The sequence below is a fragment of the Mytilus californianus genome, unplaced genomic scaffold (genome assembly GCF_021869535.1).
Source record: "Mytilus californianus isolate M0D057914Y unplaced genomic scaffold, xbMytCali1.0.p SCAF_11, whole genome shotgun sequence".
Classification (NCBI taxonomy): Eukaryota; Metazoa; Mollusca; class Bivalvia; order Mytilida; family Mytilidae; genus Mytilus; species Mytilus californianus.
This window is the reverse complement of record NW_026262593.1, coordinates 18865152-18892661: the sequence shown is the minus strand read 5'-3', so window position 1 is coordinate 18892661 and position 27510 is coordinate 18865152. Positions and strand designations below refer to the sequence as shown.

Below are 27510 nucleotides of genomic sequence, written 5' to 3'. Positions count from 1 at the left end.
GGAGTGTGTGTCCGAGCGAGAACTTCTCTAGTTCATTACTTTAGGAATATTTATCAAAAAGTAGTATTTCAATATTCAGCCCCATTCTACTATTTAGTCAGACGTCAGTCGCTACCCTAATATACCCTTTCTTTTTCGGGTAATTAATACGGATAGCGTTTGACATCTTTAGCCGAACAGATTTATCATTTTTACATAATTTAATTCATTGTATGCTGGTTCATATTCTGGACGCCAGTCTTTGCTCCTTTCTAATATAATTCACAAACAAAAAACAAATATGAAGCTTAGAAATGGAAAAATATTAAATACTAAACTCGTTCAAAGGGTATCTACACGTCTCAATCTTCAAAATCGCTTATCTAAAAATACTACCATCGCTAACATTTTTAACAATAAAAATCGTGGTTACCCTTCTATCGATAAGTGTCATGCCAAAAAATGACTTACATGTCCCCGTCTTTCCACCAACAATACGGTAAGGTCCACGTTTAATGGTCGCACATTTTCTTTAAATTTTGAAACTGATATAACTTGAAAAACAAACAGTATAATTTATTTACTCACATGAAACAAACCGGGATGCGGTATTCAGTACGTAGGTGAAACTGGACGATATTTATCTAAACGCACTCAAGAACATCTGTATCGTTTTAAAAGACCCAATAAATTCAAAAGTATCATTTATCAACACCTTAAGAAGCACAATCATCCTATTAAATATTTAGCAGTTCAACCTTTAGAAGTAGTAAATAAGCAGCCTGGTGAATCTCATTCAAAGTTTGTACGATCGCGGAAAATAATTGAATTAAATTGGATTAAAAAATTACAGACTGTCTACCCTCTCGGTCTTAATGATAATATCATGGGAATTGGTAATATATCAAGAACCGATTCTGTTAACATTTTGGATATAGTTTCTAAAACTGTTCGTAAAAACCGTTCTCATGGTCGTAGAAAAAATCGCAATCAAAGAAAATTTCGGACCAATCATACCAATATTTCGGACCTAATTTCTATTTCAAAAAACAACGGCAGACATTATCTGTTAACAAAGCTCTGTTCATTACCGGTTAATAAGTTAAATAAAATTTTAGAGGATTGCAACACAATTTCATATAGCAGTCCTAAGTATGAAATCGTTCAAATTATAATGGCATATTGTTATTCTAAACTGTTTCCCAAAATTGATCGCCCTGAAGATCATAAAAAACAGTTTATTAAAATAAAGTATGTCAATAAAGGTTTTGATTTTGTAAATATTGCCGGTATTTTTAACGACCATTCTGTTAAAGAACAAATTCCGGGATATTTTGATAATACTGAGCTCCCTCTTATTTGTTATATTTACAAGAAATCTACCCGGAAATTTGTGTTTAATTATAGCCAATTGTGTAAAGATGTTAATATCAGTGAAAATACACCTACTTCATGTAATTGCAGTAATTCCGAATACATTTATGGACCCATTTCCCATGTTATAACAGGAGATCTTAACATCGTTCAAGACCGAGAGTTAAAATCATTCCTCAGTAAAGGACCTAAATATCGTCCCCCGTCAATTATTAATTGGAATGAGTGTCGTAATATCATCCACGACTCACTCCATACTTACTGTTTGAAATGGATAAAACGGGAAAAAGCTGACAAAAAATCTTTGGACTCTTTTTTTAAATCAGTAATGAACATAGTTGATATACGTATTCAACATTTTAAAGAACATTTTACTCTTAACAATAACCACAATAAACCTATTTCTCGTATCAAACATAAACTAAAAGAACTAGCCAAGGAATTTGTTTTTGTCCCGGCCGATAAAGCTGCTAATAATATTATTATTGTTTGACGTAAATTTTACATTGAGGTTCTGAAAAAAGAAATCACCAATTCACCAACATTCCAACTGACTCCATTTTCAGAAAACGACATCTGTAACAAACATAAACTTTTAGCTACCGCTTTACAAGCAGAACCAAATACAATGAAAGTCCCAACTATGTATTGGCTTCCGAAGCTACACAAAACACCTTACAAATATAGATTCATTTCGTCTTCAAGCCATTGTTCCACTACTAAATTGTCTATTCTTCTTACCAGTACACTTGGTACAATCAAAAACCTGATAATAAATTGTTCAAATAAGGCCTTCGAAAATAGTGGAATTAATTACTTTTGGAGTGTCAAGAACTCGTTGGAAGTACTTGATAAATTGCATGCATATATTGGTGATTTTGAATCTGTTCAAAGTTTTGATTTTTCTACCCTATATACCACATTGCCTCACATTCTCATTAAGAAAAAATTCACACACCTAATTAAATGGGCATTTAAAAAGTCAGAATGTGAATATATATGTTCAAACTCTTTTAGGTCATTTTTTAGTAGCAATAAACAAAAAAACTATGTCAATTGGACATGCTTTGATACTATATATGCCCTTGAATTTTTACTAGATAACATTTTTGTTCGCTTTGGAGATTCCGTATATCGTCAGGTTATCGGAATTCCAATGGGGACTAACTGTGCACCACTTATTGCGGACCTTTTTTTGTATTGCTATGAGTTACAATTTATGACAAAAATCAGTAAAGACCCATCGAAACAACATCTGATACACAAATTTAATAATACTTTTAGATATTTGGATGATATTTTGGCTCTCAATAATGACGACTTCAGTATGTATACTAAAGAAATTTATCCTGTTGAACTTACTTTAAATAAAGCTAATACTAACAATGACCACTGCCCTTTCCTCGATCTTGATATCTATATCATTAACGGAAAGCTTAATACTAAAATATATGATAAAAGAGATGATTTTTCATTTCCTATCGTTAATTATCCATTTTTAGATGGTGACGTTCCCTTGTCACCATCTTACGGTGTTTATATATCTCAACTTGTACGATTCGCTCGTGTATGTAACAATGTTTTAGATTTTAACGAGAGAAATGTATGTATTACTGAAAAATTATTACACCAGGGTTTTCGATATCACAAACTAGTCAAAACATTTACTAAATTTTATCATCGGTATAAGGACATCATTCGTAAATATAGCTCAACATGCAGACTTCTTATACGTTCAGGTATTTCACATCCAATTTTTTATGGAAATATTCTTTATAAAGCACAAAAATGTCAGTATTCACCTCTGAAACTAACAAAACCTTTAAATAGACTTATTAAGAAGGGATATAGTTACGATACTGTTGTCAGGTCATTAAAGATTGCATATTTTGGCGTTGATATTGATTCACTTATAGGGTCTTTGCATCTGCACTAAACACATTTATTTAAAAACCAGTTGTTGGCATGACACGGGTTATGTTCTTCTCATATATGTTATGATGGTATGATACTAAACCCCTAACGGGAAGGATTGTGCCTGATATTCATATGATGAAGACATAATCTTTCAATCAGTTTAATTGAAGTCTGGAGCTGGCATGTCAGTTAACTGCTAGTAGTCTGTTGTTATTTATGTATTATTGTCATTTTGTTTATTTTCTTTGGTTACATCTTCTGACATCAGACTCGGACTTCTCTTGAACTGAATTTTAATGTGCGTATTGTTATGCGTTTACTTTTCTACATTGGCTAGAGGTATAGGGGGAGGGTTGAGATCTCATAAACATGTTTAACCCCGCCGCATTTTTGCGCCTGTCCCAAGTCAGGAGCCTCTAGCCTTTGTTAGTCTTGTATTATTTTTAATTTTAGTTTCTTGTGTACAATTTGGAGTTTAGTATGGCGTTCATTATCACTGAACTAGTATATATATTTGTTTAGGGGCCAGCTGAAGGACGCCTCCGGGTGCGGGAATTTCTCGCTGCATTGAAGACCTGTTGGTGGCCTTCTGCTGTTGTCTGTTCTGTGGTCGGGTTGTTGTCTCTTTGACACATTCCCCATTTCCATTCTCAATTTTATTGTAATAGGCGGTATTTTTGGCGATTCCTGTTATCCTCTTTTATGTTTTATTTATTATGATTGCATCTACAGGCGGATACATGGGCTGTCACTAAGTGCATTATGATTTACACTTAAAACTTGATGTGTGTGCTCGTTAGCCCTTCTTCTCGCATCCAACAAACAAAAATGATATATTATTCACTTTTATAAACCATGTGTTAACAGTTTCATTTTTAAATACCTTCCTGACTAAATTATAAAAAAAATGAAAAAGCTATGAAAATTCGTATTGGTGACACTCTCCTGAAAAAAAATCTGAATCCACTCCTTGTATTCATATTGCCAAAAGATAGTAATTCTGAATTAAAAATCAATTGAAAATATGTTATAATAGGAAAAGTAACTACGCTGATCTAATTTTCATATACTTTGATATCTTAATTACATGTTTTGTTCTGTTGCAAGAAATTAAAATTGAAGTTTATCATATTTTGTATAGCATGGATACATCAAATAATTTACCTCTTAACATATTTTTTTTAATTATTACTTTGTGCAGAACTCTTTCAATTCACATCTGCCTGAGGGATTAATACAAATTCCTGAAATACTAATCAAAATTGGCCAATTGGTTATTAAGTTAATCTGCTACACAACTATTATAAAGAAATTAATTTGATATTAAGCAACAATCTAGATTTTAATAAAATATGATAATACATTGAGGTTGTATCTGTAACATAATAAAAATGCTATTTCGTAATAACAAAAAAGTATATGCAAAGGGAATTAACAGTTCGAAACTTACTAGTATGGTGTATTTTATTTTTTTAAAGCTCATTCAATTATCGCCATAAAACGCTTCATAAATGTATATGAATTGCAGCTGATGTCATATAATGTATGACACCTCCTGATGAAGGTCATACAGAAAAGCGCCTTTGACACATACAATTTATTACGTGTTGTTTTCATTTGTTCGAAACAATGGGTCGATACTGCTGCTGGCGGACTATCAGTCCCCGAGGGTATCACCAGCTTTGTAGTCAGTAATTCAGTACTGACATGATTTCTAACAAACCTTTCTAAAATTGTCTACTTAGAAATTTAGAAATTACAAAGAAGCTAAGGTTTCAACTCCGTCAGGCAAAGTTGACCTCAGATGGACTTAGACCGTTGAGTTTCCCGTTTGAATGGTTTTACACTAGTAATTTTGGGGCCCTTTATAGCTTGCTGTTCGGTGTGAGCCAAGGCTCCGTGTTAATGGTTTACTTTTATAAATTTTGACTTGGATGGAGGGTTGTCTCATTGGCACTCATATCACATCTTCTTATATCTATTAGCCGTTATTTTTAGGTCCTTTTTGGTCATATAGCTCTTAAACTGTTTCGGTTTTTACACATCATTGACTTTTAAATTTTTGGTTTCGAGGGTTCCTGATGAAAGTAAATTCAGAAAAACACTTCGAACGCAGGAAATTTGTAAATTGTTGTTTCTATTATATATACATATATTTTACCTGCTCTAAATTTTTAAACATGTATACTGTAATTTTTCTAATAAATACACCACGAAGTTAAGCCAGAAAAAGCAATAGTTTTTCCACCTTTGAAAAAAAAAATGCAATCGCTTTTGTTCGGTTTTTGTTTTACACGAGACAAACTATATACTTGATGTGCAGTTGACTGTTGAATGTTTTTTTATACAGGAAAAAGCTGTTTTAAGCAATATTTGCAAAATGTCCTTTTCTTACGTACCTCAGTGAATTAATGACACGTTACGACTAGTTTTTTTAGTGTTGTCTATATAACTTTCTTCAACATTTTGCATAAAAATATCCTTAGATGTAGCTCATTAACCATCTATGTGTTCTCTTTGCACATATTACATTCCTAAACGACGCTTTGTTAATAACCTGTTACTCGACTTTATGCAATAAATATTAGGAAACTAGACAGGTTTATCATCTCTAGTTATTTTACCTATAAATAGTCGTCTGTTTGCTAGATAAACAGTCATTACGACTAAGGGATTTTACACCAGCTGTTTTTTTTTTAATAAAAAGTGCGAAATTATTAAGATGTTCACAAAACACAAAAGAATCCTATCATAGTTTTTTAAAAAGAAACAATCTCCTTATAATCAAGAATAAGATTTACTGTTTAAGTTAAAGCAAAGCAACAATCATCCATGTGGTTGCATATTTTCATTGATAATAAATATAGAGACGGTACCAGCGTGCCACTTAAAAGTCCAACAAAATCCATGAAGAAAACGAAAAGACAACCAATATTCCACAAAACCCTACCCAGAAAACTAAAAATTGAGTAATTCGTTTCCTGCAAAATACCGATGGTTCACTAAAAGGGTAAGCAGTTCATATTTTACTAGTAGCACCCATGGCTTACTTATTGCAAATACAAATTTACTTATAATACATGTTTATATGTTTGTTTGTGGCTTGCTGTATCATTGAAGTATACCTTACGTCTGTTGTTTCTTAAACATAATGGGAATTTGCAATGACTGATTGGTGAATACGTATCGCATTGTGGGAAGAAAACATTTAAAAGTGATTCAATAACGACTTAGATAAGAAACTTGAACATCAATTCTTAAATTACAGGTAATGAGATACAACCTTGTACCGACAATTACATGCACGATCTATGTAAACCCTGTAAGTCAGATATGGTACAGCCCGATCTGATCTCCTCCACTGAAAACATTAGTAAATCTTTATGTTTTCAACCAAGAAGCGAATGTCTTGCAAGAGGTAAGTTTCTCAACTTTTAGTTAAACACTTTTATCTCATACAAAGCTTATTTGTATGTGAAAGAATGAACTTAACATTTCTCGGTTTGTTTGGTGTAGATATAGGATGTGGGATGATTGCCAATGAGACAACTCTCCACCAGATACAAATGGTATAGAAGATCACAACTATTATTATAGGTCATCGTACGGCCTTCAACAATGAGCAACCACATAGTAAGCTATAAAGGCTCCGAAATGATAGTGTAAAACAATTTAAACGAGAAAACTAAATATTCATTTATAGAAAAATAGATGTTCATTTCATCGGTAGATGTCGTTTTGTGTATTTATTTTTTTTTTGCAAAAACAAATTATTATACCTCACTCTAAAAATTTGAGCTTTAGTGCATTCACCTTTTCTGTCCGTCCGCCTGTGTGTCCGTACATCCCTTCGTCTGCCATTCGTCGGTTCATCCAACAAATGTTTCCGTCACAATTGTCTCAGATACTGCTAAACGTAATGCTTTTTTACTTATTCAGCAGTTTGGCAGTGATCGGTTGTAATGTGTGAATACTTGTCGGACCTGTCGAACACATACTTTCTGTCTTCTGAAACTTTGAGTTTTTTTATGTTTTTAAGGAAATTTAAAATTGTGCAACACTTTTCTCAATTAATACTAACAAGAAAGACTTCATACTTGGTCAGCAGATTCACAGTGACTGTGAGCATTTGTGGGGACTTTCTGGTCACATAATTCCGATTCTTTAACTTTATCTATATGTTGAGTAAAGTTTTTTTGTCATTTTTCTGAAATACCGCTGAGCAGGATGACTTTATATTTAGTCAGCAGCATATACGTGATTAGTTGTAATATTTGAGCATAATCTGGATCTGTCAGATAACTTCTTCCTGTAATCCTATACGAGTAGTGGTATACATAGCCCGACATCGCGTGTTTTCTTGTTTGTCCTTTTTTGTTATTGTTTAAAGTACGAACAAAAGAAAAAACAATAGTCTGTAGATTAAAGCTCGTGCGTAATCATTCTTTTTTTCACTTGTCAGCATGTATCACACGAGAAAATCTTTGATGGCATTGTTTCATGAAATTTTATTTTTAATCTTTCGTTAAATTATGACATGTATTTTCTATGTAAACAATATTAATTTACGATCTTTAAAATATATACAAATCAGATTTAATACACAGCCGCACGGAAAAAGATGTCTTTTGTAACAGTTTGAAAGGGTGCAAATGTGACACAACAAAATGTTACTTTGGGGATCCCTGTCTATGTGACAGCAACAAACCTTGTGCAGTAGGACACACAATGAATGAGAAAGGAGGTATGTGAGCATCTTAATATGATATTGTTAAGTATTCTCTTAGCACCAGATAGTGTTTTTTTTCAGAAACATGTTCTACTTAAACGTTAAAATTGAAGTTGAATCCCATACCACAGGCCATATATAACCGGTTTATTCGTTGATGAATCATTATGCCAATATTCGTGTTGTACAATTTTATTTGAAATGAAACTTATAGCAAAATCATGAATGCACTTATTGCTACTTCTCATATTAAAGTTACAATTTTGGTTAATTTTTTCTTAGTTTTTTTCCATAAAATAAAGATATGCATAAAGAAGATATTCAACGTTTTATTCATTTAAGTACTACAAATAAACAAGAATCGCAATTTAGACGAATACTGACATATTTCCCTTTGTACTGCATAAAAAACTTCCACTGAATGTACAAAAACCCAAAAACATTTTACTAATTCGTAACTATAGGTCAAATTTAACAACTAGCCCGCAGTCAAAGACGTGTATACAACTTAGGCTGACTTTTCACAGGAAATATAAAGAGTATAAAGACACACTCATTAATGTTTGTACAATATGTTCATCATTGTTTAAAGTTTTAACGCCATTAGAAATAATTGTTTTATATTTGGACATCAAAGAGGCATGCATAAAATTAATTGAGTGTTGCATGCAGTGACGATTAGTTCTTGTATGTTCAGGACGATGACATGCATATGATAAACTATTTATGATTTTAACGTTTCATTTTACCTTCCTGTGAAACCACTTTTTTATTCATATTTGATTTCTCGAAGTTTAATTTTGTGGGTCTTTATTTATGTAGTTAATAGCACAGAATGGACAACAATGTTTTATGTATATTAAGTGACTTCGCCGATGTGAAATGTTCGAAAACTAAGTTAGTTCTAATTCTGGCAAAAGTTATCGTATAAAGTCTTAACATTGAATAGTAATTCGGCAATTTTTCTACAATACGATATAGAAAAACGACAAAAAAAATATTTCGAACTGTTTGTGATCAATCAATTAATTAATTTAACTGTTTTGTTTAATATTCAGTTTGTAGCCCATGTCCAAAAGACACCTTTAAAAATGAGACAGGATGCGGACCATGCAGACGTAAAATTAGGTATTTTGCATGACACAATATTAAGAGAATGATATAATTACAGTGTTATAGAAATGTTCAGAATGATTTATATTGATCTTAAATTTGGGCTTAAATGCTTTAATTTAATGCATATATCATTTGCAAAAGAAAACAATTTCGGTGCATATTGGTCAACATTTAGACCTAGTATGGCTGATGTACGCAATGCTTTGGCTTTGTTAAATTGTTCTATTTTCTTTTTTTTTCGGGGGGAGGGGGGGTCTTCAGTCTTTTTTCGTCGCTGTTTGATATCCTGTTATTGTTATCAAACTTACAAAGGAAATCATTTACATTCTAAAAAGCATTTATGTATTTAAATGTTTATTGAGAGAATACGTAGCTTTTTTTTATCATGATCAGTCATTTTCCAATGAAAAAATGACATTACATTTTTTTGTAAAATAATAATAATCAAAATAGTCACAGTCAAATCTATATTCACTTTTCGTATTCGTCTTGCTTATTTGTTTAAATTGCATTATAGTGTCGACTTCATGCCTAAGAAAAACAGTCAATCATTACAAACTGAACACCACATGAATTCGGAACCACAACAACAGCTATCGACGGACACTTTAATTAAAGGTAAGTAATAGAAAACATGTAACAGATGACTTTGAAATCCTCTGTGTCATTAATTAGAATTTACATGAGTTTATAAATTTTTCTACTTGTTTTATAAAGAATGATTTTATTGCTGTAAAACCTTTAATGTTTGTTTCTGCTTTCGAACGTTGATCATGATGTGCGAACTTCGCATGCGTCGTGTTGACATTTACTAAAAATCACCTATAATAATATTTTACTCGAAAAACTCATGACGCGCCACCAATCATTTAATATGTTAATGAGTTTCATGGAATAGATAATTTTTTACAACTAATAATGTTCATATTGATGATATTCTAAACAATATAGAACTGAGCATAACTACATTTGAAATTTGACGACTTGAAAAAAAACTTGTCTATTTAACAAATGTAAAACTAAATATATTTTCAATCTTATTTCGGTATTACCAAATGTTTCATTACAGTTTCCAAGTTAAGAAGTAGTAAAGCCGCACAGAAGGACAATTCAAAGATGTTTATTATGTTAGTATTTTGACGTTTGATTATTAAATAAAGGCAACAGTAGTATACCGCTGTTCGAAACTCATAAATCGATGGAGATAAAAACAAATCCGGGTTACAAACTAAAACTGAGGGAAACGCATCAAATATAAGAGGAGAACAACGACACAACAAAAACACAACATTAAAATGTAACACACACAGAAACGAACTATAATATAACAATGGCCATTTTCCTGACTTGGTACAGGACATTTTAAGAAAAAAATGGTGGGTTGAACCTGGTTTTGTGGCATGCCAAATATCCCGCTTTTATGGCAACGTCAAACACAACACCAAAACGACAACATTAACAGCGACAAAAACCCGTTTTAAGTTTTGTCCTACAAATTTATTACGGGATTACTTTACAAATGTCATGCCAGTATACTTATATTACCCTTGATTATATGTGTAAGCTTCTCACATTGCCTTACTACTGCTGTATAAAATAAGGAGATCTGTAGTATGATTGAGACAATTATCCATCAGAACCAAGATTACAAAAACTTATCAACTATAGATTAGTTTACGACCTTCACCAATGAGCAAAACATCGCTGAATGTTAAACAATTCAAACAAGAAAACTAACGGCCTAATTTACGTATAAAACAACAAACAAAAAACAAATATGATAAACAGCAACAAACGACAATCACTAAGTTACAGGTTTCTAACTTGGGACAGGCACATACAGAATTTGGTGGGGTTAAACATATGTGTTGGCACTCAATTCTCCCCTAACCTCAGACAGTGGTGTAACAACACTACATAAGAACAAACTATAACAATCAATTGAAAAGGCTTGACTCATTAGATCCCAACAAAAACACAAAAAACAAGTATGAAAACATTAGACACAAAGTACCGATATGAGAGTACCCGCAGTTACTGAAAGCCAGCTCAGAGCCAATAACAAGCAATTCAACAAGTATGTATCCAAGACGAGTCTGTTTTATCGTTTGTTACATGAAAGATGTAGTACAATTAACAATTTAGATGCTGAAATATTTAGGAATATAATTTTAGTATATATAAAGAGACACCATAATTCGTAACTTTCAGAATCGCAGTACTTGGAGTGTCTCTGGTAGTGTTGTCAGTTTTTATCATAACTATATGTAAGCGAAAAAATGGAATAACCTTATCTGGTAGCATCAGTCTTACAGATGGTAAGTATATATGCAGAAAACAATTACAATTTGTTTTTTTGTTTCAAATGTGTACTTGAATTTTATCAAAATTCGGAAAGTCATAGAATATTTGAAAGTTTTCCAAAAAGTGAAAAGATTTCATAGACAGAACCAAACATATCTTGCATAAAAACAGAATGTCAGAATACACGTAAGTAGACTAAGGCGACATTAGTTTAAAGATATCCAAATTTCATAACTCGTTTAAAAATATGCAAAAATAAATGTAATAAACTTAAACTATTGCAATGGCATTAATCCCAAACGTAATACAGGGTAATGGTCCCCTGTAATGAATGCATCACTCGCTATTAGCGAATCTACACTTAGTCAAAATATAAATGCCACAGTCGGGAGTAGTACACAGCGGATAAATTACAGATAAGTCTGGTATCCAAATATCTTAACTCGAGAAAACATGTGAGTTGAGACACAGACCTATCGTATAGGTCGGCTAATTCGTAATGGCGCCGAAAATTTAAACGCATGATAATATTTACGTATACACAAATGGTGAGTCTGGATTCAGTTTCATCAGGTACACTTAGTTGCAAACAATTATAAAGTCGTACATATAAAATGTTGGGGCCTTTGTTTCAAAAGGAACTTAGGAGAACAGCCACACTCCTCAACGGTTGCCACGCCATGCAAGTATAAAAAAATAATCATTAGGCGAATTGCCCTCGATGATGGGATTTCAACGGAGGAATCACACATAGATGCATCAACACATCTGCATGTGGCCCCTTATGCCCTTAATTTACAAGAGGTATATTTAAGATGTTATTGATCCACCATATGTTATTCAACTTAATTTATTCACTGTCCTGAATAAGCCTTATGTAGATGCAGATTGAACTGGTGTCTAATAAATATAAATGTAGTGACAGATGACACAATAAATAATATCAACGTTATTTTGTTTTAGTTTTATTAAGATGTGTCAAAATTGAAACAATCCATACAGGAACACTTTAAACTGTAAATAAATGGAAAGAGAACTATTTTGTGTCTTCTTATGAAGGGAAAATAGTGTTTTATACTTGGTAACTTATTTTTTTGGGCATCAGCCATACTCCCAAACCCGAATGATGGTGTCACATGTAGGGCAGGATCTGCATACCTTTTCCGGAGTAGCTGATATCATCTTTGTTTTGTTTTTTTTCGGTGGGTTCGTGTTTCGCGGTCTTTATTATTCCATGTTGTGTTTTTTAAACTAGTTTTTCTGTTCGTCGTGTTCGTTCTTTGCCAATGATATTGTCCATTTGTCTTCGACTAATATCCCTTTAATATTTTTGGCCCCTTTTAATTATATAATAAACAATCATAAAAGAGAGGCGAAAGATACCAAAGGGACATTCAAACACGTATTTAAAAAATAAACTGACAACGCATCTCAAAAAACGAAAAAAAGACCAAACGACAAACAACAGTATACAAAACACAACGTAGAAAACTAAAGATTGAACCCACCAAAACCGGAGGATGTTACATACAGAAATATGCACTCTCTCAGACCATTTAAACTAGACTTGATTCAACATTTCAAAGTCTACAAGTGTTCATGTCTTTCATAAAACATAGCTTTTATCTAACTACAGGTAAAAGACAAGACAAACAACGGGATGGAAGACGCATTCCTCTCCATGATCAACTACCTTTATTGCATGGAAATCAAGGTACTACAGGAAATAAAACTTGTGCATCCTTATCTCGACTGAATCTTTATTAACTCTTGCATATGAATGCAACTAAATAAATGTGAACAGGAGCTATCAGATAAAATGAAATCTTGATATTGTTCAACACTAATTGCGATTTATAACTGAGCCCAAATAAACAAAATTGTAGATATAAAGGTTGTCTTTATAATCATATTAAAAAGAATAATTTCACATGCAGAAATTAACTTTCACTAAGCTTACTTGCTTCAATATTTCATCTTGCAAATTTCTTAATATATGTCTTAAAATAAAGCTTGTATTCAACTACAGGTACACAACAAGACAAACAACAGGATGGAAGACCAGTTGCTCTTTGTAATCACTTTCCTTTATTGCATAAAAATCAAGTACATACCATAGGAAATCAGACTCTTGACAGTTACCTAAATAATAAGTATCTGCCAGAATATTCTACTGAAGGAAGTAATTCGGACCTGATTTCTGGAGTTTCAGGTTTCAAAGATCTGGACCATGTTGGATGGGATGGATCAATCGAGGAACAAATTGACAATTTAAAACTGCAAGTATTTTCGATTAACTCAGAAGGACATCAAACAACCTTACAAAGCAACAGACGTATTCTTCGAAAAATACCAACTGAATCAGAGTACAAAAATTATGTGGCAACGGTTCCGATGTCTGATTTGGATGAAAAGGACGAAAATTATAACAATGTCTTATCAAATAGTGTCATCACATCAGGGAACACAGATGCTGATGAACACTTTGGATTTGCGTATCAACAGAAAAGAATTCATTCCTATATTCAGCAAGGATCTGTCGATGGTAATCTAGAATTATTTGCAGTATGGTTAAATTATAAAATATTTAATCTGTTTTGGGGGATGACTATCAATTCACATATTTTTAGTTTCAAACAATAATATAAGGTTTTTGTTATGATGTTTTGCTTTCAAATTATGTACGTGTATGTGTTTTTCTAGGCATTCCACAATATTATATCTCATTTAACTCTTGGTGAAGTTTCTGTGTTAAATTAATCCGAAGAACAGAAATTGACACGAGAATGTAGGACAGCATAAGTTCATATCATCAGGTTGATAAATAGTAGAGGTTGTTTTACCTCTCGTTGAACATTGTACACTGTATAGCTAATACTTATCATAAACACCGCTTTACCACTTCTGATTATGGCGTACACACCATATTGCTTATTTAAATTTTATGTTCTTCAACTTCGTACTTGATTGGTCTTCAAACTGTTTTGACTGGAGCCTAAATGATGGTTTGACAAGCACAGCGGGGGTCCAGCGGACAATTTTAAGCCTATATCTCTGACGAGTATGGAATATTTTGTGTTTGTTTTTTGACGCTCTTTGGATAAATCCTTAAGCCTAGAGACATTTGTGTTATGTTATTATGCTATTCGCCATACCAAATACCAATGTAGACAATGAAAGACTTATTTTTTCACATAGGTTTTAAAAGGAGAATTTTGACTACATGAACATCTTTGTTTAGCCTTACATAGTTCTTCAGTATATTTATATGCTATTTCCATAATTAACAGAACCTGCCAATGACAGCTATTCAAGTGGATACAAGTCTAGCATTTTAAACTGTAAGTCTATATATAGTTTTGATTCTATACTTTTAATCAGTATAAAAAAAAGACATGTCAATAGTAAATCAATTTTGATCTGAAACGAACATTTTGATGACAACAGCCCTTAAAAGACCGGCAACAACTGATTTTCAGGCTCTTGACTTTGGACAGGCACACAAGAATATGGCTGAGCTACACACATGTTTGTGAGCGCTCAACACTTATGTATATTTTTTGTAACCTCCGAAAACGATAAACTTGGCTTACGAAAGCACAAATGTAAGGTTCATGAATTTATTGTACTGTATTCATATATTCACATTATTCATATATCGAAAAATAACATTAATTATTGGCAACGCTGAATAGTTCAATATTTGTGAAAAAAATGGAAAAACACAAAACATCATAAGTCTATTAATATGCAGATATAAATTCAATTAAATTTAACTTGAAATAAAGATTGCTTTTTCAAATATCAATTAAATACATCAGAACTATTAATTTATCCAAAGCTATATAAAAGCTATAAGAACACGATTATCTCCCTTTCTGAATATTACAATTCTTAACATTTCTCAAATCAAAATATGAACACAAGAGAAAGTCTTCAAAGTAAACAACATTTTTTTTATGAATAATCAATAATGTTTCAATTAGAAATATCAAAAATTAACTAAACATAATCATAATATCAATCAAGGGCACATAATTACAATTCAATATACATACCCTAAATAAGGAAATGGTAGACAATTTCACCTCAAAATATCATCCTCTAGTAGGAAAAACACATAGATCTACCTGTGAACAATATTGACTTTATCAGAACCTTTTATATTTAAAATGTAAAACAAATCTTTCATAGTATAAATATTTCTCAACAATGCCTATCAATTAGTTCAATAAAACTATAATTATATTTTTCAAATGATTATACAAATTTCGAAATCATATTTGCATTTGCAAAACTTCAGATAAAAATATAGAATGTTATTTACATGCACATGTCATATTTTTGTTCTTTTTGTATTTTATAAAACTCTTTTATATAAAACAGTCATATTCAAAATCATTATAAATATTTACAAAATACACCAACCTTAAATCTTCAAATATTCTTGTTCACAAAACTGAGACACAACTACACCTGTCGATCAGTTATTTATCAATAGTAAAAACATACAATGTAGTGAACAGTTTTTACCTGTACACTAATTACTAGAATGAAGTAAATAATATTTTGAAATACCTTTAAATAATATTTGGACAAAATAATCAAACTGTATCATAAATATGATTTAATAAAATATATAAATGCTAATATAAAAATTATCTTTTCTGTTTTTTCTTAATTTTATTTAATTTCCAAATTTTACTTCAATTGCTGAACTCTATACAAAGAGAGATAACTCAAAAACTTCTAATGTAGTTTTTGACATATTACAAAACTTCAATTGCTGAACTCTATACAAAGAGAGATAACTAAAAAATTTCGAATGTAATTTTTGACATGTTACAAATCTGCCTAGTTTTCTTTTTGTTGCCCTCAACAAACAATATAAAAATACACAACTACATATTCAATATCATTATCTTTGTTATTATAATGATCTAGCATAAAAATATTGTGATCGTTTGACTATACAAATAAAATATTCTTTCTCTCAAAATTAACATTTTTCAACATAAATCTAATTGTTTGACATATTATGCTTTAACCATCCTTCTTGGAGCGTTTGTCCTAAACTCTGTCCAAGACTAGTTCCTAATGCAGCAATTGCTTCACCCAATTGTTCAAATTTCACTGGTTCTATGTTTGCATGAACAGATGCTTCTTTTAACAAGACAGACGTTGGCAAGTTAAAAGGATTTGAATGTTTTCCAGCGTTTGTTCGTTTTGATCTCCTTCTTGAATTGTCATCATCTACCGGTGGTGTCATATCTATGCTAGCTGTTGTAACATCTTGTTCATCTTCGCCAGATTCCTGATGTTCTATTTGAATTGGTAACGGAATCGGGTCAACAATGGTCACATTCCATCCTCCAAAACTCGAATTACTGTCCTCAGTAATATCTGAACTTGAGTTTTGCATCATGTCTAATTTTCCTGTGTCACATATTTCTCTTCTAGTGACATTCCTAACGGGACCACTACCATCCGCTAACTGAATCCCATACACATTGTCTTTAAAACGGTGAACAACTCTGTACGGTGTTGGATGCCAATTGTCCTGCATTTTGTTTCGTCCCTGTACATGTTTCTTCAATAAGATGTTCGAACCAATTTCTATAGACTTGTCATCTGTTCCTCTATTCATAACTTCTTGTCTTTCACTCGCTTTCTTGTGAATGTTCTCATTAGCTGTCTTCAAGGCTTCAGTCATTCGCTTTTGATGATTAGCTAAATAAATATCTAAATCGGTGTCTATTTCCGTCATATCATTATGAAAAAGATTGTCAATAGGGAGTCTTGGCTCATGACCAAACATCAGGAAATATGGAGTATATCCAGTTGAAGAATGCGGTGTTGCATTGTACATGAAAGTTAGTTCTGGCAGATACTCAGGCCATTTAGCTTTCTTTTCTGGCATTAATGTTCTTAATCTGTCATGCATTGTCCTATTAAATCTCTCAGTTTGGGCGTTTCCTTCTGGTTTGTACGGTGTTGTCCGTGATTTTTTAATGTCATATATTCTACAGAGTTCACGTATCACTACACCCTCAAAATTCCTACCCTGATCACTGTGTAACCGTTTTGGTATCCCTAGTTTCAAAAACCAATCCTTAACCAAAACTTTAGCGACAGTTGTTGCTTTCTGGTCTCTCGTCGGAAATGCTTGTGTAAATTTAGTAAACACATCAGTTAGTACTAAAACGTTTTCTCTACCATCTGAAGATTTCTCCAAAACTGTAAAATCCATAGCTAGAATATCTAATGGTTTACATGCTATTAACGAACCCATTGATGGACGAACTTTTGGTAAAGGATTTTTAGCAACTAAACAACGTTCACATGTTTTTATCCAATGTTTTACATCGTTTATCATATCTGACCAGTAACATCGTTTATGCAATAGCGCTAATGTTCGTTCTGTACCTTGGTGTCCGGATAAATTGTGTAGTGTTTCAAGAACGTAGTGTTTCAATGTTTCTGGTATTACTAACTGTTTACTCTCACCACATTCTATGTCACTGATTTTTCTGTATAAAATACCATTGTCTATCACCAATGAATCAAATTTCCTCAGTAACTTCTTCACTGGTTTCGTTTGTTTCATCAGCATCTGTGTAGTCAGTTTACCCTGCTCTACAAAATTTAAAACAACAGAGAGAACATTATCACTACTTTGTAATTGTTTTATTTCATCTACAGTATACTCTGGAAATGTTGACATTGTCTCTATTTGATCAGTCAAATTTATTTGGTTGATATGCATGTGTTGTACATTGTTGTTTTTACACTCTCGCAATTTGTTTAAAGAAGAACTTTGTACTATTTGTCTGATATTTGTCTCAACATCTAATGGATTCCTGCTCAATACATCTGCATTGACATTAGATCGTCCTGATCTATATTTGACCTCGAAGTCAAATTGTGCAAGTTGAGAAACCCATCTCATTTCAGTCGCACCCAGTTTTGCAGTTTGCAGGTAACACAAAGGATTGTTATCAGTATAAACTATAAATTTACTTCCTATCAAATAGTCTCTGAATTTTTCGGTCACAGCCCATTTTAGAGCCAACATTTCAAGTTTCATCGAACTATAGTTATCCATATTCTTTTCATTCGGATGTAAGCTGCGTGATGCATACGCTATGACAACAGTTCCTTGTTCTTGTTCTTGCGATAGAACAGCGCCTAAACCTTCTATACACGCATCGGTTTCTAAACGAAATGGCTTTTTTGAAATCAGGAAAACCTAAAATAGGCGAACTTACTAATTTCTGTTTTAACTCTTCAAACGACTCTAAACATTTCGCATCCCATTTTTCTTGAAACTCTTTAGCGCTTAGTAACTTCAATTGTTTTGATTTTCCCTTCTTTCCATTTGTTTTTGTAATGAGTGAATGTAACGGAGCAGCTATCTTACTGAATTTTGGAACAAACTTCCTATAGTAACTGCATAGTCCTAGAAATGATCGGAGTTCTTTTTCAGTGGTAGGTACTTTCCAATCTTGAATTGATTTTGTTTTGTCTGGGTTTGTTTTAATGCCATCTTGTGAAATAACGTGTCCTAAGTATCTTACCTCCTTCTTGAAGAAATGACATTTAGACAATTTTAATTTCAAACCATGCTGTCTTAGTCGCTGAAACACAAACTCCAGGCGTTCTAACTGTTCTTCTACTGTCTTTGAAAAGATAAGAATATCATCTAAATAAATTAGTAATATTTCAAAATTTTTGTCATTGAAACATGCTTCCATTATTTTTTGAAATGTAGCCGCACTATTAGAAAGTCCCATCGGCATTCTTAGGTACTCATAAAGACCTCCCGTTCCAACACGAAATGCAGTCTTATGAATATCCCTTTCATCGGTCGCCACTTGATAATAACCTTGGGATAAATCTAACGTTGTATAAAATTTTGTTCCGTGCAAAGTGTCTAATGCCTCTTCGATCCTTGGAAGTGGATAAGCGTCGCGTATTGTCTTTTTATTCAATAATCTATAGTCAACACACAGCCTAATAGACTTGTCATGCTTACGGACTATTACTACGGGCGCAGCATAAGGACTACAACTCTTACGAATAATATTTTGATTTAACAATTGTTTGATATGTGCTCTAACTTCTTCCATTTGATTAGGCGGAATACGTCTATGCGGAATCGCAATTGGTTTCTCGTCTGTCGTAAGAATTCTGTGCTTTACAATGTCTGTGTATCCTAAATCTAAATCATTTTTACAAAATATATCGGTATTCTTGTTTAACAAGTCTTTAACTTTTTCTATTTGTTCATGCGTAAGGTTTTCCTGTTCTATGTCGAGGTCATTCAATTGTATTTTCTTATTGTTCTCTATATTTGTTGTAGCTTGCTTACAAACAGCAATATCTATTTTCTTTATTTGAACGTTAATTTGAGTCTCATCTATATCAATGTCAATATTGTCCTGTGACACCTCGTGTATTAGTGAAGCTGAATGTAATGTACCAACTCTTGTTTTCTGATTAATCCATACATCTTCTAATCCTATATTAATCATACGTACCGGTACTGTTCCTTGACTTATCTCAGCATAACTATCAACTACCATAATGTTTCTTGGTAAAGAGCCTTGGTTACCTTGTAATGACTGAACAACTGCACAATGCTTTTCATTATTGTCTTTTTGTCTGGTTGTACACATAACTGTCTTCATTGAATTTCCAGGTATATGTACTGGACTGCTACCTGCTATCTTAACAAAAGATATCTTTGGAGAATCTATTTCACAGTCAAAAGAATTATTGTATAAAGTTAAGATACCTGACAATTGCTTCCCAATAAGAGTGTTTTTTTCAGTTTCATTATAAACTTCTAAGGTTTCTTTCATCTTCATAAAAAAATTGCTTCCTAGTAAAAATGGTAATCTACTTTTACTATTGTTATCAGTGTCTTTCACAACAAGAAAACCAACATTCGGAATCATTGTTTTCACTACTGAAATGTTAAGTTCAATATAACCTAAATATGGGATAGGTAAATCATTGGCTCCAGTGACTTTCATCCATCTTGTTATATCATGTAGTATTGGTTTCGTTTCTAATAATGTATTAAAATATGTTTCAGTAACTGTTGAAACCTGGGAACCAGTATCTATAAGTGCTATAACTGGTTGATTTTCAACAACAATTTCTGTCTCTGGACTTTTACTAGCAATGTTTTTAAAAATATTACTTTGAAATGAATTGGAGTCTACTTGTACTGTAGTATCTTCTACTGATCGACTCACCGCAGTAGAAGCTACTCTTTTACCTCTTCTGAGTCACTAGGAACAACAGCTCCTCGACCTTGATATCTGTTACCTCTTTGGTTATATCTACCACGATAACCTCTTCCTCTACCTCTAAACTGTCCACGCGTATGTGTTTTCTGTGTATCTTCGTCACTTCTTTGTGCTTGAAAAACTGATGGACATTCCGGACGTTTATGACCCTTACCACCACAATTATAACAAATAATTGGTTTATGGCTATTATATACATCATTGTTTGTTGAATCACTATAGTTTTTAACATTAGACAACCTATCAATTTGCTGTTGTTGTTTTTCTAACATTTCCTGTTGTTTTGTGAGAAGTTTTAATATTTCGGAATTGTCTTTCGATGTGTGTTCAGATTTTATCCTGTCGACGACGCCATTTTTGTAACCTCCGAAAACGATAAACTTGGCTTACGAAAGCACAAATGTAAGGTTCATGAATTTATTGCTTGATTGCTAACAACTTCGGCATCTTGCATTTGTAGTTTTACTTTCCAACTTTGTGTATTTTCATTCACCCAAAGTAGCACTTCTTGTCTAAACTCAAGAAATTTCATTGTTTTGTGCTCATAACTGAATCGTTTTACTTCTCGTTTCAAGTGTGGTTCTTTAATACCTTCAATAAATCGATCTTTAAGAACTTTATCTTTATCACCCAAAACTGTGTTATCTCGCTTGTTTATTTGGTCAAATATTTTCATCAGATTCAAAGAATAGTCTTGCAAAGTTTCATCATCTTTTTGATTTCTTTGAAAAAACAGTTGTTGTAATTGACTAACGGAATCATCACCATCATAAATACTATGAATCAAAAGCAAAATTTTATCAGCAGAATCTCTTTCTAATAACGGTCTTAGTCTTATCTCATCTTTAGCTGGAGATATTAGATTTTGCATAAGAAAGTCAATTTTGGCTTTTTCGTCTGGTATTGTAACGAGATGTTCTCGGGCATCTTCCAACCAATCACTTATTATCGGATCTTTGTCTTTTTCGGGCCTTTTACCGGATAATTTTGTAAACGGTCTCTCTTTTGCAACATATACAGTTTTTGTTGATTTTTGTAATTGTTCAATGATTTTGTTATTATGTTCTAATTGTTGCTTTAATTGTAAGTTTTCACCTTTTTCTTTGTGCATATGGTATAATTTCTTACTCAATTCGTCTACCTCTTTCTGTAACTTTTCTTCTTTAGTTTCCATCTTGCTTGTAATATCTAGCACTTTAACCCCTAGAAAATATTGTCTAACCAACGTTGCCAATTTTTTATATATATATATAGTGATCCTGTCGACGACGCCATTTTTGTAACCTCCGAAAACGATAAACTTGGCTTACGAAAGCACAAATGTAAGGTTCATGAATTTATTGTACTGTATTCATATATTCACATTATTCATATATCGAAAAATAACATTAATTATTGGCAACGCTGAATAGTTCAATATTTGTGAAAAAAATGGAAAAACACAAAACATCATAAGTCTATTAATATGCAGATATAAATTCAATTAAATTTAACTTGAAATAAAGATTGCTTTTTCAAATATCAATTAAATACATCAGAACTATTAATTTATCCAAAGCTATATAAAAGCTATAAGAACACGATTATCTCCCTTTCTGAATATTACAATTCTTAACATTTCTCAAATCAAAATATGAACACAAGAGAAAGTCTTCAAAGTAAACAACATTTTTTTTATGAATAATCAATAATGTTTCAATTAGAAATATCAAAAATTAACTAAACATAATCATAATATCAATCAAGGGCACATAATTACAATTCAATATACATACCCTAAATAAGGAAATGGTAGACAATTTCACCTCAAAATATCATCCTCTAGTAGGAAAAACACATAGATCTACCTGTGAACAATATTGACTTTATCAGAACCTTTTATATTTAAAATGTAAAACAAATCTTTCATAGTATAAATATTTCTCAACAATGCCTATCAATTAGTTCAATAAAACTATAATTATATTTTTCAAATGATTATACAAATTTCGAAATCATATTTGCATTTGCAAAACTTCAGATAAAAATATAGAATGTTATTTACATGCACATGTCATATTTTTGTTCTTTTTGTATTTTATAAAACTCTTTTATATAAAACAGTCATATTCAAAATCATTATAAATATTTACAAAATACACCAACCTTAAATCTTCAAATATTCTTGTTCACAAAACTGAGACACAACTACACCTGTCGATCAGTTATTTATCAATAGTAAAAACATACAATGTAGTGAACAGTTTTTACCTGTACACTAATTACTAGAATGAAGTAAATAATATTTTGAAATACCTTTAAATAATATTTGGACAAAATAATCAAACTGTATCATAAATATGATTTAATAAAATATATAAATGCTAATATAAAAATTATCTTTTCTGTTTTTTCTTAATTTTATTTAATTTCCAAATTTTACTTCAATTGCTGAACTCTATACAAAGAGAGATAACTCAAAAACTTCTAATGTAGTTTTTGACATATTACAAAACTTCAATTGCTGAACTCTATACAAAGAGAGATAACTAAAAAATTTCGAATGTAATTTTTGACATGTTACAGTTAATAGAAAGAAACATACATATACTACTGATTGATTTTGAACAATAGGAAAAGAACACTACGATGCACACTATATGATAGTTGTGTCTTTTGTTTTAATACAAACTCTTTTGTTAAAATACTACATATAAAACACCTACAGAAATATTAATCAGCAAAAAGTAAATTCGAGCATACTTCTCTTACTAATAAGGTAAGAGATGATATAAGAAATTATTACATGTTAAAAGTATATTGTACACGGTAAAATTTAATTGGATGTAATACCTCTCTTATATGTTAAATTCATAATTCATATTTATAGTAGGTGGTATTTTTTGTAACTTTGATTTATCACTTTTTAATCGATATACGCGATTTGTTCGTACATTGGTAAACTATTTTTTTACCTCTGGATATGGACCCTTGTATTCCAAATGTCATAACAATGCTTGCAATTTCGAAAATAGAACGAAAATAGTTGTTTTTATCTTTATTGCTTATGAGCAATGCTGACGGCTTAAAATATGCTTATGAGTACTTTACTCTCATATGAACACACGAAAACTCATACCATAAGAAAGCTTAAAAATATGATCATACAAAGAGCAAAGTATAACTCTTATGACAAACATATGTAAACTGATATTTGTTAAGCCTTTTTTCAAATATAAAGACATCAATCGTTTCATAATGCAATAATATTTTATTATTAGACGCCATGGACAATAATGATCCAATGTCCGGAAGCTTTATCACTATGCACTCCCCTGGTAAGTTGACATGCATTTTTCTGTATCTAGTCGTAATATTTTCTGATGAATGCCAGAGTTGTTTTATTGTTTTCTTGTTTTAATTATATCTTGTTGGCTCAAGAGAACAATTTGTCTTAACCTTCTTAAGCAGGTTTTTTTTCTGTCATTTTGTGAACCACTAATTTTAATTATATTACATAATCTCTTATTTGGACTTTTTTTTTTAAATTATGAAACAGACTAAATTTTTGGACCACTACTTTTAATCATATTATATACATTTTTTTATCACTAATTGTTATCATATTCTAGATTCTTTTTTTTGGACCACTGCTTTATATCATATCACAAACTAACTTTTTAGGACTACTTCTTTTAATCATATTAAAGATACGTATTGTGAGTTATATCATATTCTTGACGAGAACTGGTTTATGTCATCTTAATATATGTACTTCTTTATATACACATTTACCTATACTGTAAACCTTTACTTGTTAGCCTATCCTTTGGTATTTTCCGTCCATCTTTTTTAATTGTATAAGCGATAGAGGAACAGTTGTACTAAGAAGGTTGATTCCAGTTGTAAGTCTGTAATATATATGTTTAGCACAGTTTGGGCTTCTGGATCCCAATTATTGTCACGTTAACCAATTATGTCTGTTTGGGTAGCTCACCCAATTTTGCAATGTAACGGAACTATAAACAAATAAAGGCAACAGTAGTATACCGCTGTTCCAAAGTCATAAATCGATTAAGAGAAAACAAATCCGGGTTACAAACTTAAACCGAGGAAAACACATCAACTATAAGAGGAAAACAAAGGAACAACAGGAACACTGAAGTGCAACAAAAACAAGCACCAACATACATAGAAACTATTTGATAACTGCCATATTTCTGACTTGGTACAGGACATTTTAAGAACAAATGGTGGGTTAAACCTGGTTTAATGGCTAGCCAAACCTCCAGCTTTATGTCAATGTTAAAATATATTGCTAAAATGACAACACTACGTGACAGAAATACAGCACAAACACGCGCAAGAACATTCATCACAGAGAAATGCATAATAATATAATAGTCGACACAACATGAAAACCGCAGAACAACCGTTATGCATTTGGGAGGTCATAAAAACCGGTTTAATCCACCATTTTCTTCGGAAGATGCTTGTACTAAGTCGGGAATACGACAGTTATTTCCCATATGTCCCGTCGGATGATATAGTTGAGCGTTTGATTTCGTCATGTTTTATGGACTTCTCCCTTGTTCACTTTACACTTGAGTTCGGTAATTTTTAGACATATTGAAGACCGATTCAAAGAAACAAGGCAAAATTACAGACATGTAATTGGATAAGTTAAGGTTCTCTATCCCTCGAAAAACAACATAAACACCCTTCTATCACTATCCTTGTTACTAAAATACGAAAAAGGTGGTAATGGTACTAGTTTTATGGTTTATTGAAACTTACGATGGATGGAACAATATCTACTATTATAAACACATGTGTTGGCAATATGCTCTAATTGACTTTATGGGAATACGGATTCAATGTTACTGTTTAGGAGTTTTAATCTTTAATCTGTAATCATGAATTGAGACATGATGATTATGCGTGTCATGCATTGCCGCTTGCAGGTTTATTCAGAATCTGCAAAATTTGAGTGTCATCAAATTTAATCACATGATTTTAGAAAACAAATCGATAAGAGATCTTCTCTATGATTCAATGCAAAGCCAATTAATTCAATGTGGTTTGCCATGAATGGACAGACATCAATAATAACAAATGTTGCTTAAAATATTGCCGATACCAATTTTTTCGAAATTCAATTCATTTGACTAATTGTTTGACAACTTATTGTTTCGCTAACATAATTGATAGAATTTTTATTTGTTTTTACTAATTCTCTTATGTATTAATTACAGTCTTTGATAGTTTGGCAACAGAAGAATTACCAAGTTCAATTGAAACCTATACATTCAACATGAATGGAAACAACGGATTCTGAACACCAATCATCCTACAACGTTGTGTCATGCAAACGTTACAAGTCCAGCATTCGATTGAAAACGTTTGAAACTGTTTTTTACAATTTTGTTGATTATGCCATACTGGAACAAGAACGTTTTTAGCGCTTATGTTGTTTGCTTTCTTTTATTAGATCTATTTTGTTGCAGGTTCCCTTGTATTGCTTACGATAATTTTACGAAAAACAGAAGGAATGTTTGAATAATCACATATAGTTCATAGTTTTAACAGTTAACCATGTAATAACGCATAGCAAGATTACAGGAAGTACCAATCATAATTGGAAACAGTATGTATAATCAAGATTACCAGACTTGGTGCAGGCACATCGTTTTGGTGGGTTTAACAAGATTAACGTGCGCCCAAACTTCCCATTTTCAAAACTGGATCATGTGTCATCAACATTAAAACCTGCTCAGTATAGCTACCAATGGTTGCAAGAGAGTAGACAGTTAGATAATAGTTCATTTGTGTTAATTAGTAGATAATCTGTTGTTAACTGTTAGCGATAGTATTTATTGAAATATAGTTGTGTATTGTATTTAATTGTAAATACGAGAGTAAATAATTAATTGTTGTAATTGCAGAAATCCCATTGCTTCATTTGATTTAAATAAACTCATCAAATATACAAAATTTAGAGTACAAACGAAACAAAAATTATCAAGATCTCAAATTAAGTAAACAATTTGTTATTCGGTAATTCGGTAATCAACATACATGTACGCATATACCTGGTTTTTTTACTTGGACGACTACAAAGAGCTATAAATCAAGGCACAAATATACATACTTCATTGATGTTTTAAATAGAAAATATCAAAATTGATTGAAAAGACAAATCAAGGTAAAAAAACAACCAAAAAAAAAACAGATGGAATCGCATGAACTCCTAAAGGAGCGAGTCAGGTTTGTCGACAGGATAAGATGCCTGCATCACTCGCAATACAAATCCACACTATGTCAAAATGTCACAAAAGGGGAATAGGGTACGAGCAGTTAAAATACACGTCAGCCGACTTTTCTGTCATCTAAAGATTTGTGACTGCGAAAACATATTGCTGTAGAGATAAGACACAGACATATTGTATCGGTCAACCAATTTGTTATAGTGACTGTAAGATTCAAATAGTGTCGATTACGTTTTACTGTCGAACAAAGAACCCCTGCTTTGAACTAGACAATTACAAGGTACATTGCGACAATGTTGAGTAAAAGGCCGTGAACATACAAAGTTTCAAGAAGAGTAATGGATCAGTAACAATCGAAACGAAGAACAATCGTCCATTGGGTTTGATGAAATTTTGTTAAATGGTTTCATTTGTTTTCTATTTATCATGTTTTTCAAGGTAACATGTGGAGACATGGCGAAAGTAGAATTAACAAAACAAAAAGTAGATTTATCCTATAGCACAAATAAAAAGTATACAAATACTA

At 31.9% G+C, this 27510-nt stretch overlaps 1 protein-coding gene across 2 annotated transcripts in view; it reads left to right on the top strand.

Annotated features, from left to right (window-relative positions):
- The window catches only part of LOC127720711 (uncharacterized), a 42256-nt gene extending 14746 nt beyond the window's left edge, over positions 1 to 27510 (top strand). Inside the window, exons 3-13 of one of the 2 annotated variants that reach the window (XM_052227470.1) lie at positions 6539 to 6688; positions 7865 to 8014; positions 9058 to 9127; positions 9633 to 9733; positions 10185 to 10242; positions 11327 to 11433; positions 13056 to 13133; positions 13449 to 13964; positions 14710 to 14760; positions 23997 to 24053; positions 25971 to 27510. In XM_052227470.1, the coding sequence (XP_052083430.1) occupies positions 6539 to 6688; positions 7865 to 8014; positions 9058 to 9127; positions 9633 to 9733; positions 10185 to 10242; positions 11327 to 11433; positions 13056 to 13133; positions 13449 to 13964; positions 14710 to 14760; positions 23997 to 24053; positions 25971 to 26053 (1421 nt within the window). In that variant the 3' untranslated portion in view covers positions 26054 to 27510. The remainder of the gene's footprint in view (positions 1 to 6538; positions 6689 to 7864; positions 8015 to 9057; positions 9128 to 9632; positions 9734 to 10184; positions 10243 to 11326; positions 11434 to 13055; positions 13134 to 13448; positions 13965 to 14709; positions 14761 to 23996; positions 24054 to 25970) is intronic. The other variant, XM_052227471.1, reaches the window with a different exon arrangement.